The 20,656-nt window shown below is 33.9% G+C and overlaps 5 protein-coding genes across 5 annotated transcripts; all 5 read left to right on the forward strand.

The window, feature by feature from the left end:
- Nucleotides 1-482: 482 nt before the first annotated feature.
- On the forward strand, nucleotides 483-693 carry RO3G_14899 (uncharacterized protein; the record flags this gene model as incomplete). Its single annotated transcript, XM_067669483.1, has 2 exons — nucleotides 483-497; nucleotides 538-693. The coding sequence occupies 2 exons, from the start codon at nucleotides 483-485 to the stop codon at nucleotides 691-693; spliced, it is 171 nt and encodes a 56-aa protein (XP_067525584.1).
- Nucleotides 694-9,702: 9,009 nt separating this feature from the next.
- Nucleotides 9,703-10,704, forward strand: RO3G_14900 (uncharacterized protein; the record flags this gene model as incomplete). Its single annotated transcript, XM_067669484.1, has 6 exons — nucleotides 9,703-9,904; nucleotides 10,129-10,130; nucleotides 10,269-10,325; nucleotides 10,383-10,486; nucleotides 10,541-10,607; nucleotides 10,702-10,704. 6 exons carry the CDS (start codon nucleotides 9,703-9,705, stop codon nucleotides 10,702-10,704), a joined length of 435 nt encoding a protein of 144 aa, XP_067525585.1.
- Nucleotides 10,705-11,105: 401 nt separating this feature from the next.
- On the forward strand, nucleotides 11,106-11,372 carry RO3G_14901 (uncharacterized protein; the record flags this gene model as incomplete). The annotated part of the gene is made up of 1 exon (XM_067669485.1): nucleotides 11,106-11,372. One exon carries the CDS (start codon nucleotides 11,106-11,108, stop codon nucleotides 11,370-11,372), a length of 267 nt encoding a protein of 88 aa, XP_067525586.1.
- A 1,336-nt stretch (nucleotides 11,373-12,708) lies between these two features.
- On the forward strand, nucleotides 12,709-13,089 carry RO3G_14902 (uncharacterized protein; the record flags this gene model as incomplete). The annotated part of the gene is made up of 2 exons (XM_067669486.1): nucleotides 12,709-12,787; nucleotides 13,007-13,089. The coding sequence occupies 2 exons, from the start codon at nucleotides 12,709-12,711 to the stop codon at nucleotides 13,087-13,089; spliced, it is 162 nt and encodes a 53-aa protein (XP_067525587.1).
- A 6,702-nt stretch (nucleotides 13,090-19,791) lies between these two features.
- RO3G_14903 (uncharacterized protein) lies at nucleotides 19,792-20,616 on the forward strand (the record flags this gene model as incomplete). Its single annotated transcript, XM_067669487.1, has 2 exons — nucleotides 19,792-20,472; nucleotides 20,584-20,616. The coding sequence occupies 2 exons, from the start codon at nucleotides 19,792-19,794 to the stop codon at nucleotides 20,614-20,616; spliced, it is 714 nt and encodes a 237-aa protein (XP_067525588.1).
- Between the last annotated feature and the right edge of the window lie 40 nt (nucleotides 20,617-20,656).

The raw sequence follows: 20,656 nt of genomic DNA on the forward strand, positions 1-20,656 counted from the left end.
AGCAGTAACAGAGATTGATTCAACACTGTCCCATATAGTTTAATTGTAGAGGAAGTTCTAGTGATACCAATAATCATATGATGTAATCTTACACAACATGGACGCAATTCAACTTTGATATCCAGGCTGACAAATATTCCAATGGAAGAATACTCCAATGGAAGAATATCCTTAAAGCTATTCCAAGACATTGATATTGAAGTTATAAGATATAAGAAAGCAGTCATGATTGAAGAAAGGGGACTATGGAATCTTATTACAAAATGTAAGAATAAGAAGATCATGGGAAGTATACTTAATTTGTTTGACGAATCAAGGAAAATTGGGATAATTGAAAACAAAGGATCAAATTAGAAATTATGTCAACTTGGAATTATTCTAAACTATTATCTAGCAACAGTAAACAATAATGTGGCAAAAAACGATATCAATTTCCATTAAAAGTACATAAGTTCAGTCAGCTACTAATGCTTTATTTCACAATGGTAGTGAGACAGGTATATTCGTTAGATTTCTATATGCATATTATTTTTATAGTATTGGCGTTTTCAGCACGAGTACTTTTCATCTCAATTCCTCTCCTCCTTTGCCGTCGCTCATACATTGTTCCAACTGAACTTCCTTTCTGTTTCTGCCTCCAGTATTGATGTTGCATCAGCTATGGCTATTGGCCATGCTCTGCTTTCTATCTAGCGCCCTCACTGGATGCTCGTCTTTGATAGCATTCCTACTCGCACATCCATCATCTCCTTAATCCTCAAAGATGTATCATGTAATCACATCAAGAAAGCCTCATACAAAATGACTACTTGCATAGTGCACTTTCCTACTGATTGTTGGATTAGTTTCTGCTCGAACTTTTATATTTTATTCAAATTGTCTTTACAACATTTCCACATTTACAATAAACGAATATAGAAAAGCAACAAATAAAGATGAATAACAGTTTGATATGAAAACACTGTACATCCAGTAGACATAAACACAGTGCAAATCCTTCCTTTTGATCATTAAGTGAACTATTTATGAAGTGTGGTGTATTTAGTTGCAAGACTAGTCTTATAGTATCTTTATATATAGTATAAACTAATGTAGCTTAAACACCTATAGATGTTCTCCTTTTCCCATCAGCTTGTATTACTTATTGTGTGTCATTCCTAACACAATGGCAGTGTTGGCGAAACAAAGGCAGAGGATGTGGTGGTTACCCGCCCATGGTACAAACGATGGTTCTAGCCATGATCCCACCCTGGCCACCAAGACTTAAAAAAATCACATTAGACTTAGAAAGGTATAAAGGAACATTAAGATCAAAAATTTTTATTTTATTATTATTATCTAAGAATAAAGCGCGGCTGGAAAGCCTATAACCACATCCTCTGTCTTCGTTTCGCCAACACTGCCATTGAGATACAGCTCATCCACAGTCATAGAAAGCTTAATGACAACTCTAGAAGTACAGTATATAAATGTTTCCAAAAACGTTAAGGAGTTTTTTCTTCTAAATATCTTATCAAAGATACCGTTATATGTCTGAAATTAACCACACTTGAGGTTATATGAAACTATTATAAAGATACCAGATTGAATATGACTACCCTCTCCCCATAAGCAGCTAATTACTTATGATGTACATTATATTGGCCGAGTATCTCAACAGACAGTTTCATATTGTATAAACAACTTGCATTACTTCTCCAATGAGCCATTATCCATGTTTCATACATTATGACATACATGTTCTTTATTCATATACAGTGCTATATTTGTAAGATTTGGCAAGTTGATTATCACCTAAAGCTCGATTTACGCCTTTTAAGGCAAGGAACATTTTTGTGAGAGCTTTGCTTGAACATAATCCTATAGTTTGAGTACCAAGTATAAAAAGAGGCAAACTGTATCTCTGTTTTTAGAGAAAGAGACCATGAAAAGAGAATGTATCTCTCTAATTATTATCGCTTCCTTACCAATACTATCAAGTCTCGAGATTGTAAGCAAGAGATGCTGAGCTACAATAAGCGAGAGTCTATCCTCCACGATAGCAATTTGTTATAACTCTAGCATCTCTTGGCACTTGTTTTGTCTTCAAGGTCTCAAGTTACCAGTAAAATGCTTTTGTATAGCAAATATGGAAATTGATTTGAGATGGAAAGCGTAAAGAATATGCAAAGAATAAAAAAAAGAAGAAAAAAGGCTTCCTCATCACAAAAGGCTTCCTCAGTGACACAAACCACCACACAAAATGCGGAAAGTGAAATCAAAGTCGCATAGCAGCCACATTGTTGTCGATCATATTTCATTGTTCCTTGTTCTTTCTGTTTGTTCCTTTTGTTCTTTTCTCCTTCTATTTTCTCTTTTCTCTTTCTTATAAGCATCAATAAGTACATAAACATATGATTTATAATCATTGTAACTAGATATCTTTATTTATCCTATTGCTAATCAACAGATTCAATAAACATTGTCAAGCCAATAAATTAATAGAGCAAAAGGAAACAACTTGCAAGATGATACAATCATAGTCAGCGCCTATATCAGCTTACGAATGCTTACCACACCATCAACTTGGTTGGTACAAAAGAAGGTCCAAGGTAACACTATACGATAGCTTACTTTGATGGATAAGAGGAAACTACAGATTTACTATATGCTATATAGTATGTAGACTATATTGATAGAGCGGAAAGCAGCTCAAGATAATCCTTGTTGATTTAAAATTAGTATCCTACGATGAGGCTTACAGTAGGAGATGTAGGGATCATGATTGTAAGCTAGGTATGGTCAACAAAAAAAAAAGGGGGAGGGAGGATCAACAAGATGGTAACGATCATGGAATAGAGGATTCAATGGAAGCTAATTATCCAATGACATATCCAAGGCTTCAAAGGTAGAGCAAAGCCAAATCTATTGTCTAGTGATCAACACACAATTTATCATCTTCTGTATAGTATAGTTGAACCCATTTATTCATCACTTCACAGGTAACTTCCCATGTATACGGTATATGCATTAAATTGTTTTTGTAAGAAAGCTGATTAAATAAATCTAGGGCTATTATTAGTATGGATTGACTGCACACCTGTTAGATCTACTACGGATATTACGGATACTGCAAATCAAGCATTAGATCCTTTGCTAGTATTTTTATCAGAAACGATCATATATGAAAGGATAGGGACATGAGAACTCTTGTTATAAAAATTGATTAGAGAGTCTATTCTGAACCCATAGTAAGATGGTAGAAAAAAGAAAAAAAAATGATGATTCCTATTATCGAAAGATATACATATTAGATTTATCTGGCTATATCCTTTTTACTACCCAACACTATATTTTATCATAACCCCTTTATAGTGATCATGTTTATATGATGTATCGTTGCTATTTTTGTTTTTTTTTACAAAACAAACAGATGATGAAATACGAATAAAACAACGAAGAATAAAAATTTGCTTACTTCAGTATAAACACAAAGACCTATATAAGCTGTGTTCATATCCAACTAAGCTTATGTATAGATAGCTCATCTTATTACCAGCATGGCAGGTGCTGATACCCCTATCATATATGAATTCTTTTAACGCCAGCCTAGCTAGTTTACAACTAATGAATGATCACGATCAGCTACTAAATATTACTAATACACAACATTTCTATTGACTGATGCAAGTAAACTTGTATATTCGTAAATAAACCATTATGTATTAGTGTATTGTATCTAGTTCCTGTGTAGCATGTCTAGGCTTATATATATATGTGAAAGAGAGAGAAGTACATGTTCTATATCACTAAAAAAGGTTATCCTTCAATATATGCTCATATGCTTTTGCCTTGTGTAATAAGACATAAAGAATATTAGATGGTCCTCTTTATCTCTTGATTTCCTTTTTTAGACAGTGTTCATTTTTCTCACTTTTATGAATGAACAAGTTACAATATAGATGTATTTATTTATTGTGTATTATTGTATTTAAAGTAATAATAATAAAGAAATAAACATAATGTTTCAAAAAAATTATTTTTATTTATTATAATAGACATTTGAGCAAAATATGCTTTTATTTAAAAAGGAAAAAAAGAAAAGAAAAAAAAGAGGGGAGCAAATACTTACCTTGAAGAACAAATAACCAAATTTCATGAGAAGAACATCATTCTTGCCACCAACACCACCCTATCAATCTAGTATGAGACATAATGTAGATAAAAAATAGCCATAAACCTTATAAAGAGATTACGTCCCTTAAAGTTATATACACCAAAAAGCCATGAGAACAAAGAGGAAATCGTACTTTTTTTGGTTCTCAAAGCTTTTTAGACTTTGATTAACAGGATCAACCACGCGAAGGTAAAAGTACATTTGATCCCAACCTGGTCTTGTTGCAGGCGAAAAACATGAAAAAAAAATGGGTTAAAAAAAAACACAAAAGAGAACCACCCGGAGCCAGAACCATCATTGTTATTTTTCTCTGTTTTTACTTTTCTTCTTTGATAGAGAAAAAAAAATAGAAAAATGGAAATGACTTTTTATAGCTTAAATTTCTTATCTTCGAATTCCTTGGTTACTTTTGTTTATTTACTTGGAATTCTTTTTCCTTTTTTTTTACCCACACACATGAAATTAAGGAGTAAATAAACTCTTAATTGGCTTTCTTTTTTTCTCTTCATACAAAATACTATCCTAATTAAAGATAAGGCTTGAAAGGGAAAATAAAACAAAAAAGAAACGTGTTAAAGAAAGGAACTTTATTACATTCTTCACTCGAGACGTATCCAAATCGTTTTCAGTGTTCATTATATTTATTGTTTGCAGTATATATTATTTGATTCTCTTTCTCTCTCTTTTCCTCACACACACAAAATACCAAGCCGAATCACATTTTTTGCTTGTGCATCAAATATAAACAAAGCAAAAAGATGAGAAAAGATGACCTTTTTATATTTATTTTTTACTAAGCTACCGTTTCACTTACTCCATATATATCAGCTCAGTAACGTATAAGAACCAATCACTACATGCACGGGTTATTTTGTGCCTAGAAACAAAATATAACAGAAGACAAAGCATCTAACACTATAGGGTTAATTTGGTTGTGAAGTATGATGGCCAAAAAATAATAAAAAAAAATGGAATGTAGATTAGAATGTTTGTTACAAAGACTGTGGGCTGAAAAGAAAATCTTTTTTTTTCTTTTGCATGAAAATTGTACTAGTGTCACACAAACCACCTTTTTTTTTATTTTCATTTTGCTATTTATGTTTTTCAACAAGAAAAGGGGAAAAGATATTTAATAAAAATTGACTTATAAACCACTACCTTATCATGAAACAAAAACGCTTGTGAGTCAAACTAAAATGAATTGAACTCAAAGCGAGAGATGATCAAGTTCTTTACATGCTTCTGTTTTTTAGTCAGTAAACAATCTTTTTTTTTTTTATTTATTTCTCCACTTTAATTATTCTGTAAAATTTATGCTGTTCTAGCTAGACACCTTGTGCTTCATAGAGTAAAGCCTCAGTCACCGTTCAATAAATAAAATCTTGAATCGGAAGCCAAAAAACCTAGATGTCATTTACTTTTTTGAATCTGAACACTTGAAAAGCAATTATGGAGAGCAAAACTAACAGATGCTATATCAAACTTAACAGGCACTAATAAATGGTTCTATGCTTTGGATTGTGCTCAATGAAGTATCTGATCTTGTCAGAGACATATTTTGATGAATAGGTCTATATTTGATTTCCATCTATGATGTTCTTGTTTTGGTTAAGAAGCTCTTCCTCTTAGTCTTAGTAAAGAGGATGAAACAACGCTTCTTCATTTATTTGTTTTTATCCTCTCCTTTGAACGATTGTAACCCAGCTAAACAAGCCGATCAATATCACAAACAGGATTGTATTTTCTTTGTTAAAGCACCCTTTAATTATTATATCTTTATGTCACAAATTCATTTATGATATCTGATGAAGAGTACACGTATTAATGCTTATAAGCCTTGTATGTTTATTGTCATTTATAAAGAATTATTTTAAAGATAATAGATTTGAAGACGATTAATTTGGAAAGAGATAGTCTAAAGACGATTGGTTTGAGGGTGATTACATTACGATTCATAAGGTTTGCTTGTTCTCAAACATCTGAATTTACTATACACATCTATGAAAGATACATTTGCCACGATTTATACCGCCCGACTTATGGCTCAGCCAATAGCAAATGTTACTCTACTATCAACCTTTGTACGGGAACGACGAAGCTTAATGCCGCTGATTATACTACCCGACTCGCGACTCTACGGGGACAAGCAAGTGCTTACACACCTGCTTGGGGTTTGGTTACGATCCTGCTCCCCCAACATGTAACCAATATTGGGAGACGAGTCAAGCTTCTGATGTGCACAATCACATGGACGATGTATATAGCAAAAACTTTTGTTTGAGAAAAAAAGGAAAACGGAAAAGAAAGCCAGAGAGGATAAAGACATAGATAGGGTCCAGAGAGGGGTCAGAGAAGGGTCAGAGAGGGGTCAGAGAGGGTCTATATAGGGTCTAGACAGGGCCATCAAGTGTTGGACAGGGACCAGCGGAGCCTAGAAGCAAACCAGCTGGGAAACAAATAGGTAAAGAATGTGTAGGATTTGTTTGACGAGATATATAGACTATTGGAAAGATGACTTGATCAAGCATACTTATTAGAATAGCAACACAAGAAGCAGAGAACGCATGTAGATGATAGTTTTATTCTATAAAGACCATGTGTCAGAAGAATGCATCAACTTGAGATATTAAGCTACAGTTTAAAAAGTACCTGACCAAAGAGGCTTTAAGAGCAGTGTTATCCATTGATAGACCAGAGGTTATGGTTTGTATGAAGTGATCCAAAGAGTAAAGAAAGAAAGAAAATGAAAAACGGGAGCATTTCTGTCTTTATATTTCTTTTTTTCCCTCATAAGAGTATTGCCTGTCTTATGTCACACAAGATGGGCGTTATTATTTTGAACCATTCCCTTTTAAAGCTTAAAGGATAAACATAAATACAAAAAGTTATAAAGAGTACTCTCTTTCTCTCTCTCTCTATATATATATATATATATATTAGCTTTGAATAAGAAAGGAAGGTTCTATATTTCTTTAGATAGGGATGTTTCTCTTTCTCTCTCTTTCTTCTACTGGGAATAAAAACTTATTCATGCAAATCTTAAAAAGGTATTCCGACTAATTAAGGCTTTGTTTTTAACACACTTACAAAAGGATCAATGAAGGTCAAGTACTGCTAAATACATGAATTTCTCTCTCTCTCTCTTTAATACTCACATATTGTTTAAAACAATCTATTCCTATATGAACTTTTATATTGTCTTCATTTTAGGCAAACTTATTAGGTTATTCACTAATAATACGTTTCTTATAACCTGTTAATACATAGTTATAGAAAAGGACAAGCTAAAAATGAAAATATTATTCGTGAGAGAGGCCATGCAAAACTTAAAATCATGGAACGATAAAAAACGCCTTATACTAAACTATACACAATAAAACATAACTACCTTACTGAATAGACTAAATTAAGTTCTATCCCTTTTTAAAAGGCCCTCAATTTCTTTTTTTTTTATGACTCTCATTATGTTTTTCTTTGTATAGGGGGGCGGATGTAATCTAGACTTGTGTATAAATTGATAAACAATTTACATTTCTATTATCACATTCAGATACATGCTCAAATCCGGTTAGTGTCATATATCCTTCCCTTACCCCCTCCCCAAATATTTTCATGGAACACATACAATATAAAATAGCCTTGTTAAAAAGAAAAAATGGAGAGAAAATACATGAGGCTTCAAAAGAAAGTGCACTGCTCAATCCTTCAAAAGAAAAACATTCCTTTCTATCAAGCTACAAAAGAGTATATCAAAGAAAGCCCCCTACTCTTTTTAGGATTAGTAAGGCTAGGTATAAATCAAGGTTGGTGTAAGAAAAAAGAGAGGTTACATGAAATAGGAAACAAATACCATATGCGCTCTTTATCTTATTGGCTCACTACAGTGGCCGCTCTATTTAAGGGTGGCCAAAATTTTTGGAATATCCACCCTTAAATAGAACATACCCTTAAATCGAATTCCGTGACTGTTGAAAACGAAGTCACTTAATATGTATTATAGCTACATTATAGACATGTTTGTACAACATGTTTCCATATAGGCTACTATCGGTTGGTATAGATTTGGTAATTGTGTAACGACATTAGCAAATCAAAGCTTGCTTTTAAGGCTTGATCAAAGCTGCTGGAAGGATAATATACGAGTCGTAGACTCAAAATAATTTTGATGAGAATAAATATATGATATAGTAAAAGTTATTCTCTTTCTTTAGATTCTATCTATAAAAAAATGTCTAATAATAAACGTGTACGCCTGTCTATTTCTCAAAAAATTGAGCTTTTGGATCAAAATGCTACTGGCCAGCTTAGTTAAACAGAATTAGGTGAATGGGCTATGAAGAAATTCAATTTAGATCAACCACTTGCCCAACAGACTATATCAAACATTCTCAAAAATGCCGAAACGTTATATAGTAATGTTAATGTTGTCAAAAATAGCAAAAGTCTAAAAACAACACGCTATCCTCAACTTGATGATGAAGTATTAAAGTTTGTTGCAGACATGAAAAATAACAATCTGCCAGTCAACCGAGACTCAATCCTTCGATATGTAAGACAAGTTGCCCAAGTGAAGTATAGAATCCCTGAAAAAGAAATTTCATTTTCTTCTAGATGGCTCACCAAACTTTTTAAGCGAATTGGAGTAAAATGCAGGCCAATGCATGGTGAAAGTGCCTCGGTAGACACCTCTTCTGAAAACATTCAGAACGAATTTAGAAAGATAGAAGAACGTCTTGGGCCATATGATCCTGTAGATATCATGAACTTTGATGAGCTAGGTTTATATTACCAGCAATCACCAAGAAGAACCATATGTTCCGAATCGCTTGATGGCCTAAAAAAAGTAAAGCTCGTCTGACAGTTGGATTGCTCTGTAACTCGGATGGGACTTACAAAGGGCAACCAATTGTTATCGCACAACATAAGAGCCCCAAATGTTTTAAAGCAGCAGCTGATTTGTTATCCATGACTGTAATTGGAAAAAAACATGAAATTGAATACCATTATTTTACTAATGCTTGGATGACAACATACGTGAAAAAGTTAAATATTGCTTTTGGAAGACAGGAACGAAAAATTGCTCTTCTTTTGGATAATGCGTCCGCTCAACAATATTAAATTGATATTTCTCCTAGCAAACACGACTAACAAGCTACAAGCTCTTGATGCAGGTAGTCTATTATTTGTTGGTAAAATGCTATACAAGCTGTCTTTTTGTTTTACAATTTTCTCATTCACATTTTGTATACACAGGAATTATTGACAACTTTAAGGCACACTTCCGAGCTCAGCAGTACGACCATGATTTATGTCCGTATATCAGTAAAAAGCTGGATAATCCGGATGTTTACAAAATGGATCAAGCTCAGGCTATGATTTTTTCTAGCTAATGTATGGTTTAAAGTAAAACCAGAAACAATAAAAACTGCTGGCAACATACAAAAATATTGGCATTTAAAGAAAGAACAATTTGTGATTTTGAGCCAGTGGACTATCCAACAAGCACTTTGCCATTGGAAGAGAAAATTGTTGCCGAGCTAAAGGGAATGCTCCCAAATTTCCCCGGAAAATTTGACAACAAAGTTACTGACGTTAGCCAGTTGAACCTTGAAGCAGATGAAAGCGGCATGATAGTATGTTATACAGCAAACACTACTAATAATGAAGAAACAGCAGAAGGCAACGTAGATGAAACGGAAGAAAATGACAACACAGAGCAAGATGAGCAGTGTGCTGATATAGTAGAGTGTAAAAAACGGCTGAGAGAAGCCTACGAAACTATCCTCATGTACGAAGTTCTTTTGGACGACCTTGATCATAAATTAAATCGACGAATTCGAATGAGATTGGCTGATTCTTATGCTGAATTAAATAATTCAAAAGAGCAAACAGTTTGATCTTATTTTACAAAGTAAAAAATTTGTTGTTAGAGAGTCCAAAAAACTATCACTTCTAAAAATTTTTCTATTTAGTGGTAAAAAATATTTACGTTGCACCCTTAAATAGAATAGTGGTATAGTGGTATAGTGGTACTTATGCTGGGGACCTGTGCCGTTCTTTAGAATTACACCCTTAAATAGAGAATACCCTTAAATCGAACACCCTTAAATAGAGCGGCTACTGTATAACGATAAATGGAACAGTCGAGAAAATTATCAAAAAACAAAAGGTAAACCGATAGTAAACGACATTCTTTATCTGTTACAAACTTATTGCTTTTTATTAGACCAACCATGACGATAAGGAAAAGATCGAAGAGGTTGATTTTAAGCAAAAATGGGTCGAGTTCTTGGCTGATGCTGAACGAAATAAAAACTTCCATAGATACAGGTAAAAAAATATATAAGAGTGAATTAAAAAATTATTTAATAATCTTGATTGTAGCCCAGAGAAGGATGGTGTGACCCGTTTGGGTGCAAAACTATCGCCCCACCCGAACGCAAATAAAGACGTATACCGTCATTTGAAAAAGCAATTAAAGCCGTGTGAAGCAAGCAGCATCTGGATGGAAGCGAAGAATTATATTGACGATATAATTGCTGCAGTAAATATATTTGATATTCAAATCTTTGAATTCAATTTCAAGCATCTAATACGTTATGGCTATTTATTCTTAGACCAACATTGATGACTTTGAAGAAAATATTGAGACCAAGGCATTTGCAGAAGACAATAAAAAAATCTGCCAGTATATTAAGGATATCTGCAAGATCATGTATGTATAATATCATCAGAATCATTCCAATAAGAAGCTAATTTTTTATTTGGATTAGGATCAAGGTTTATAAAAAAAAAACCCATCAATATCACGATCAGAAGCTGTATTTAACATCAATATGATCTTTCCTTGTTTCGAAGCCATGCTTGCTATGATGAAAAAAAATGAACATGGGCCATACTTTATTCCTGGTGAAGATGAACTTGCTGCAATGACAGCACAATTGAGAAGATGGAATCCAAACCAGATAAAAGAAAAATATACAAGGCCGATGGAATCATACGCTTAGCAGAACTCGGAGATCTAGAAGTCCTTGTCTTGGAAACAGCAGGTGCTTTTGGTAATGATGACCATGCCAAAGAATCTTTTGACAACTCTAAGGGCATGTTTGCCTTGCTGGCGATGTTGGAAACTGTAGCTGACCACTACAAATTTGCGCCTATTGAGGAGTTTAGAAAACTCAAACTCTATTTCGTACAACCAAGCAGTAGGCAATAATTCAAGCAACCTTTTATTTGTGCTAATCATATAAATTGGCCACAACTAGATAAGTATATTCGACTATGGTCAATGCAATATGCCAAACATGGACTATATAATTTTGTTCGTGAGAAGAAGATCTTGGTGGGCGAAGACTTTGAGGAAAGGGAAGAGCACCTGGCATCCTTAGTCAATTTCTTTATGACCTTGAAGGTATATTCCTGATTCTAAACGATAAAGAAGATAAATAATAACAAGTCTAAATTAATTATTTAGAGCTGCCTCGAAGAGACAATGAAGACGATTGCTGTTTTAAAAAACCAACATAAGGAAAAGGAGAAGTGTGGTGATAGTGAAAACAGCCAAGAGGTTCTTTTAACCGATATAGTATGCCCAAGAATATTTAAATTGAGTTATAATACTCATGGGCAACACTTTGCAAATGAACATTTCAAAATCTCACCGGACAGTGATTATTAATTTGCTTTTTTAAAAAAATAAAACAATATGTAAAACTAGAAGAGACATTTTTTAAGGTTTTACTACTATTGTATTAAGATGGAGCTGGCTCTGGCGTCTGGGTCTCTCTTAACAGATTCAACAGATGTTGAAAACCAGCGTGATATTCTCTTGGGGTACCAAAATATGGGCGAGAGAATCATTGCCATGGCGCCAGACCATTCTGCTGACTTGCACTCCCTTGCCTCATGGGTTTGGACAACTACTTGTCGCTGTAGTATTCAACAAGGCGTTTATGATCGGTAGGATTGGCAGAGTGGGACCTTAAGACGAGAATTGCAGACGCATGTAACAACGTTCCCGTCCATCATTTGAGAGCTTTTGTACAGCACTCTTGCAATCAGCTTGATAAATGTAGAAATAAAGAACCCATTTGATTACAAACCTACATGTTAACATGAAAAGGATAGTCTGAACGTTGATGTCTTATACCCGCAATTTGAGCATACTAAAATCTGCAAATTAATTTTTCTGAAAGGTGCAATTTGACCTTTGAGAAAAGTGCAGATTGGCCTATAAGAAAAGCGCAATTTAAATAATTATTTCCCACAATTTAATTCTTAGAAACCTGTAATTTAACGCTGCGTTCACTGTAGTTTATTTGGGGTGTATATAAATTGGCTCTGCTTATGGACAATATGCCTAAATGTACCAGTACATTTTATTGCTAAAAGTTCTTGTTTAAATTTATGCTGTATTTTTTTTCTTTCTTGGCGATGTGTACTATATGCTTTTCGAATGTCTCCCTTAGCATGTTTCTCATTATTAATAGTCATATCAGGATATTTACTTACTTCATCTTAATCCTTATATCATCTTGCTCTAGTTTAATCAAATGTCTCGCGTTTCCCTCACCTGTCCCATCCTTCCCCTCCCCTTACTCATTCTTGATAGGCTACACAGGAATTCCACAAGTAAAATCTTTGGAAAGGAAAACGACATAGAAGATAGTCTGAGAAACAAACATCAAAGCGTAGAAACAGCCGAGGTCAGTTTTATTCTAGAATGTTGTCTATAACCAGGTGGATGATACATCGGGTGATTCATGAAATATCCCACTTTTTTATCTTTTTTTGGAGTCCCACAAGCTGATAAAATTGAGTTCTAGTATGTTATATAAGCAATTCAAAAAGGTATAATTAGTGTGGTGGCAGGGATCCACATTGGCCATTACGCAGTTGATGAGTGTAATGCCAGTGGACGATGGATCTGGTGAGTAGCCGGTTCGTTGTATTTAGGCTTTGCAGTTACCCCCATGGATGTCCTAATACACGAACTCATCCTACCTAAGGTGAAGTAGTCCAATGTCAGCTAGTGTGGTAGCCAAGCTAGCCGGGTTAAGATGATACTGTAAGACATAGATCGAAGTCGAGGGACTTTTACACACCTTAGGACCCAGATGAAAGTCTATGCCGTACACCAGCTGGCGTGGCTGGTTTAATGTTTTTTTGTTAGTTCGTTTGCTTGTTTATTCTTTATTTGTTATATAAACCTTTTGTGTGTTCCCCCTCTTTTTTTTTTAGTCAATAAAAAGAAGTCTTTTGAAACATATACTTTCCTGCTGTAGTGAAGAATCTTACAATGTTAATACCAACAAAGGCTGCGGTTTGTGATTTTATTTACTTTTGAACCCTATTCATTTTTTGAACTTTATTTCAAAATCAAACCTTATCTCCCCTTTGTCTATAAAATAGACAAGTTTTTATTTCTATTTTACTTCACTTCTCTTGACTTCTCTTATATTTACTTATCTAAAACAAATTAAATATGTTTTATCAATAAATCAAGTATCTTTATCTCTGAATCTTTTGGTATAACACTCCTAAAACACAAACAAGACAAGTCCCTTGAAGCCAATTATCTTCATTGTAAACACTTTCAAACCTCTTATTAAATTACTACAAACAGATCTGATCTACTTAACAAGATCTGGTGGTCACTTACAACAAGCGAATCCAATATCAGTACTTTAACTCAAGTCTTATTCGTTTTATTCTTTTTTTTTTTTATCAACTTCATTCTATTTCAAAACCTTTAACTCTTACAAGCCATTAAAGGAAGAAAAATTACATTAGCAATTCTAGATCCCGTCTATCCATGAAAGGAACGGCAATTAGGGAATGTCGCCCCATCCTTTCATATGAAGTTGTCATGATTTCAAGCACCTATAGTCAACCAATCAACCAGGCTATATTCCTTACTGTTGTTCCCTTTCGCAATTTGATGCCATCTCTTATTTCGTATAAGAAGCTTCATATCTCTTTTATGTCATTTACTTTTATAAAGAATAGTAAAAGTAAAAGGGAGAGAGAGAAAAAAATAAAAACAAAGGATCAACCTCGTGTGTAACTTGCTATGTGAAAAAAAATTAAGCTTTTTAGATGAAATAAACAAAGCGATCTGTTAGTATAGCCTTGAAACATAATTGATTAGTATTGACAATCCCATTCTATTAGCATTGTCTTTCTTGAGGTACATCAATAGGCTTTATATAAAAAAAAAGTAAACTTTATATAGCTTATTGTTTAGCAAGCTTTACATAAAAATGGGATTTCTTGTATCACTCTTAAGACTAAATGGGAAGAAATCAAGGTTAATGTACACCATTCACCAGCTTTATTCAGTTTTTACAATAAAAAATTTGCTGCCCTCCGTTTCTACAATTGTCAAGGAAGACAGAGAGCAAATACAGAAATTATTAATATTTTATTAAATGGTGGCAAAAAGTATAACAGAAAAAAGAGAAAGAAAACTAAAAAGAAAAGAAAGCACAGAAGAAGAAATAGAAAAAAGAATAGCAAAAGAAAGAGGAGCACACCAAATTAATCCGTTTAATATTCAGAATACAGTATTAACACAAAGTAAGTAAGTAAATAAACAGCGCTTTACAAAAACAAAAGAAGGTGAAGGGATGGAGCAAGTGTGGATTCGAGCCTTCTCAACCAATTCTCCTGGTTGCTTTTAGTGATGGCATAGAGAATAAGTATATTAATCATATCAAAGGCCTTGTCTCTGAATCAACCGCGACATAACAAAAGGAATTAAAGCTGGTATCCAAAGTTTTTTTCCCTCCTTTTTTTTAAGTCGGCTGCAGTAGACATTAATGAGTCTAGTGAAGTTAACATGAGTAAAGCTTAGTATTAAAGCCTAATCAAAGTCTTTTATTGATCTGTGTTGGGAATAATGTTATAAATGATTCCAAAGTTATGTCAACATATTATTTAGGATCATATGAGATTCCTTTTACTAAAATAAAGTGACTATAATCTTATGTATCCTTAACAATATGTATATTGATAGTGATACTCTTGTGAGGTAAGCTTTTTATTTACATTATGTTATGAAACACTAGTGTAAATATACTAACACTTTGATACAGATGTTTAATTCCATGGTCACTTCTTGTTGCCTCTGATCGTCTTTAAGGAGTTGTTCTTGTTATGATCATGACTTGAAGCAAGAGGATAAATTTGGCGCCTTGTTCTTGCAAGTAGCAAGTATCTTGTCTAACTTGACCTGCAATGAATAATCCATGTATGGCACTAGATCGTATGCATGTAAATTCTTTTATCTTGCCTAATGTTTCTAATCTATCTATTTTATACAGTCTGTTGACTTGGAATATTTTGCAAAGCATGTAAGAGAAGATCAAAGAATAGATAATAGACGGTAGACTTGGTTTTGCTCTACCTTTGAAAGTTTGGATATGTCCATTGGATAACTAGCTTCCACAGATTCCTCTATCTAACGATCGTCACCGTTCTATTGGGTCTTTTTTTTTCACCTTCTTTGTTGATTATACCTGGTCCTAAAGTCATGGAACCTATATCTCCTAATGTAAGCTCAATAATGAGATACTATCTACAAATGAACATACTTAACTTGGACTGACTTTGCACTCTATCAGAATAATCTATATGCCATTTAGCATCTAATACGTCTGTAGCTTCTTCTTATTCATTACAGTAAGCTATCATACAATATCCTCTTGGATCCTTCATGTTGTATTGACCAAGAGGATAATGTAGTAAGCATCAGGCCACAGATATAGATGCTAATCATACTTGTATCATCTTGTAATCTGTCTTCCTTTGTCCCATAAAGCTATTGACTTGACAAAAATTACTGGACATGATGATTAGTCAAAAAGAAAAATGAAGAAGAAAGAAGAAGAAAGAAAGAAGGAGAGAAAAGGAAAGAACAAGGAACAATGAAGCATGAGCACTTTCCGCAATGCGAATGATGATACATGTCGACAGAAAGGCTATCTTTGTCTAGATGGACATTGTTTAGTTTATTATGAACCAAGTTAGAACCGTCCCCCCCTTTTTTTTTTTTTTTTTTTATGGACGAGATAACATAGAGCTACTGGTCTATAAAACATAATAGGTCATCCAAACAAGTACAACAGCCACCCTTAATAAAAGCAAAGGACACTGATTAATCGATTGACATCGATAGTCATACGTTGACTGCAGATGATACATATTTAATACAAAATAGATAGCATATACCATTGGCCAGAATGGGAATAATGTTATTTCATATGAGAATAAGCAGATAGTAGCATACATCCATTTGTAATGCTATAGCCATGCTTGTATAAGCAAAAAGGATTGATATCAACATTGTTGGCTATGATTAACAATGAATTAAATAATTGGGCCATCAAAGCCGAAAAAAGGTTATAGATAGAGCACTCAGTCTTTTTGGGAGCCTTTATTCCTATGAAAAGTAACACTTTGTGTAATCTAAATCCCTTTTTTTTGCATTGATATCGATATGGGCACTTTGGCATAAAATAGGATCTTTTAAACCTCTTTATCCTCTCTTTCACTCTTCCTTTCACTCTTCCTTTTACTCTCGTTTCTTTCTTTATTTCCTTTTATCAAACAATCAACTCGGCATGTCTTTTGTTGGTATCAAAGCCCCTTGTGCCTTAAGAAGGTGACACAAGAATCCCGTTTTTGTGTAAAGCTTGCTAAACAACAAGTTATAGAGCGTTTGCTTACGTCCTTTATTTTTTATACAAAATCTATTGCTATATTTCAATAACATTAATGCTAATAGAATGGGGTTGTCAACGCTAATCAGATAGCTTTCAAGGCTATATTAACTGATTGCTTTGTTTATTTCATCTAAAAAGTTTATTTTTTTTTTTCACATAGCAGGTTACACGTGGGAGTCGATTCTTTTTTTTTTTCCTTTTATTTTTACTATTTTCATAAAAGTAAGCAGCATGAAACTGTTTATATGAAATAGAAAGAATGAATTTGAGTTGTAAAAGGAAAGCATAAAAAGGATTACAGCCTGTTTGGCTGACTACAAGTATTTGAAAGCATGCCAAATTCATGTAAAAGATATAAACAAACAAAAAAGTAGGGCGTCATTCCTTAATCATTACTCATTTCACGGGTAAGCGGGATTTAGAACTGTTAATGAGTAAACAAAGGGAAAAAAAAATATGGGGTGACTCATTGAGAATTACGAATCTCTGTCTGCTACAGTCATTAGAAGAGTGTGCTTGACGTACACAGGATTTGTAACTAATCTTAATCACTTGAATAACATCTTAAAGAAATAATGAAGACTATAAATAAAAAAGAAGACGGGGAAAAAGAAGATGCAAAAAAAAGGGGGGAGGGGAGAGAGAGAGGAACTTGATCCAATTAAGTCTAATCGATGGCTGTTCTTTGATTTCCTATCAAGATAACAAGACTATTCCCAAGCAATCAAAGCTTTTTTCCCCATACACAGTATTTGAATGGTCCCTATTCGTTTTGAATTTGATTGTTTATCTAATATTTATTGGGGAAAAAAGGAAAAAGGAGGAAAAGATTACTTCTTTAGGAATTAATTGCATATGAAAAGCATACGATTAACCACAAAAAATATGTATAAATACTCTCTCTTTTTTCCTCCTTTTCTTTTGATTTCCTTGTACTTTTTTTCTAAAAAACTTTTCTTATTAAACCTACTTCCTCTCTACCTTTTCTTGTTTGGACTATGGATGGTGTCCTCTGCTTGTTTGTAAGATTTCGTATTTGACGATCAGCAACTGGATTCAGCAACTGGATTCAGCATTTTCTTGGAATAACTCAGCACTGATTGGATGTGGACATTGACTGAGAGCAGCATTTTTTATGAGTGAGTCTATTTTTTTTTTTTTTTTTTTTTTTTTATTTGGGGTTTGGTGTGTGGTGTGTGGTTGTTTGTAACAGGTAGAATCATCATTCATGGAAAGAACAAGAAAAGTGTCTCTCTTCTCCCCCAAAACTTTACTCCTTTATACTTCCCCTTCTTACAGTAAACCTTGACATCGGTCAACTTACTCATAAAAAGGAAACTTGTCTTGCTTTCTTTTACTATTGCGAGCGATGAACAAATACGCGACCTACAGTGTAAATCTGGGGAAAAACATCATCAACACTGAGCCAGTTTTACTGGTGATGATGCTCGCTTTAGTAACAGGAGGTTAAGCTTCTTTTCTTTTATTGATGTAATCATTGGCTTGAACTTAACCTACTTTTAAATGTGGGGAAAGCAAAAATGTCAATTCTGAGCCGCTTTTTATTGGCAATGATGGGGTTTACTTTATAAACCAATTTTTTTATAAACCAAAATCAAATGAAAAACTATTATTATTTGTAAGTCAAAACCTAATAATAATAATAATATTAATAAAAGATTGCTATAAATGCAATACAAAGAGCTTTTGTCATTTTTGAAACACACAATAATGGACCTTTTTTTTTTCTTCTATTGATTAAACTAATGAAGTTGACTTTGGTTTGGACAATGACAAACATTGGATTATTCTATACATTACGATGCAAAAACAGAATGCTTTTCATAATAACATAAGACCCTTTGAAGTGATCGTATTAAGAATGATGTTAAGAAATCAACTGTCCAACCAGTGAAGTGTTTTAAGTATAAAAATATGAACAAAGAAGAATTGATGAGAATGAACAATACTTCTAAAGTCGAATACTTTTATTAAAGAAAGATTTCAAGGCTATTTATATTACTTGAGCAAGACCTGGGATTAGATGACAAAAGATAGTGATGTATCCATCATTCATAACTCGATATGAAAACAGTATTAATAAGCTACATGTAAAATATATCCAATAGATAGGCTACAGGTTAGTTCGGATAATCTTCATGAAGGATAAGATGCTGCGTAATTGCACGGTTATATTATATTAAATCCAGGAGCTAAATCACAGTCAATCGCAGTCAATCATATACGAGTATTCTATGGCATATATAACAATGGAAGAACACGTAACCCTTATCTATTTGTCGTCAGTTACATCATACTCATTAATTATTAATCCATAACATGAAATATTATCCGTGTATGAAAAGTATAAATAGAGTACAATTTTCTTGTTAAATAAAACAATCTCTTTATAGAGTCTCGTCCTCTCCTGTTCTTTTTATTATCTTGGATAAATCATTATCTTTTATCAATTTTAATATACTTCTTTTAGTTGTGATTATTCAGTGCCTGTTATGATCAGACACTGCTATACAGCAATATATCATTAAATAAAGTATAGATATATTTTTGTGAACAAAACAGTCATCTGACCCGCCAATGAGATCAGAGTATCTTCTTGTAGGAAATAAGAAAGGGATGGATCGCATGTGGCTCTTCTTTCTCTTGTGAACATGTCTACCGGAAACAAGCGCAAGCGAACTCCTTGTGATGCTCAATGGTGTCCTGACAACATTGACGATTTGTCGTTGAAAGCTTTTGCTATCAACCTCTCTATGTACGATCGAATGTATGCAACCACGTGCTACAAGAATATCTTCACGAAATATGTTCCCACAGATCACAAAGAATGTGCTTCAAGAAATGGCAACTTGGATGAAATCAAAGAACGTGGTAGACTTTTGGAAAGAAATGAAGCGCAAAGCTACCCTGAGTACTTCAGAAGCTACCTGCTCTCAAATTATCAACAAGTTGCTCACGACCGCCGCCCAAAATCTCCTAGAGTCCATTGACACAAGCGCCGATTATAATTTGCTAACGGAAACCCCAGAAACAACACCTGTTTCTACATCGGCAGCCTTGGAACTTGATTGTTTATTGGAGGCAACTTCGTTACAAGATCTTCTCCTTACTTCACCTTTACCCTCAACAAATCAAGACAACACCAGAGGCAACAAGGACAACAACGAGGTCAGCAACAACGATAGCAAATGGACATTCAATGGCACCAATGTGACAAATCTATTTAGACAATACCAACACAGAACTAAAACCCAAATAGCGGACAAGAGTTCGTTTCAAGTAGAATCTGACCTCCAAGAAATACTTGCCTTGTCCAACGTTCTCTTTCTGGCACCCAATCAACATAATGACTTAAAAGTGCAAGTCTTTGGATTCCAATTTGTCGATTCTCTTTGCCATGCTACCATCAATCGATTTATGGACAACTTGGAGGTGGACTTCTCAACACAAGAGGTATCTGATTTAGCGGCTATTATGGACGATGTTCTTACTAGAAAGAAATTGACCATTGATGCTCAACTGGATCTCCTTCTCACAGCCAAAACCGTGGATCCTGTCAAAGCAGCTGTGGTACGTGGTATTGCAAATCTGCAAGTCTATATAAATTTGAGGAGGAGGGAAGAGAAAAAAGCATGCAGAACTATACTAACTCCTTTCTCTCTACCCATTCCTTCCACATAGCGTGGTCAAACTCCCCACCCGAGAGATTGTTGACATGGATTCCCTTGGAGAAACTGAATTGCAATCAACTTAT

Source organism: Rhizopus delemar, genomic scaffold, assembly GCF_000149305.1.
Source record: "Rhizopus delemar RA 99-880 supercont3.15 genomic scaffold, whole genome shotgun sequence".
Lineage (NCBI taxonomy): Eukaryota > Fungi > Mucoromycota > Mucoromycetes > Mucorales > Rhizopodaceae > Rhizopus > Rhizopus delemar.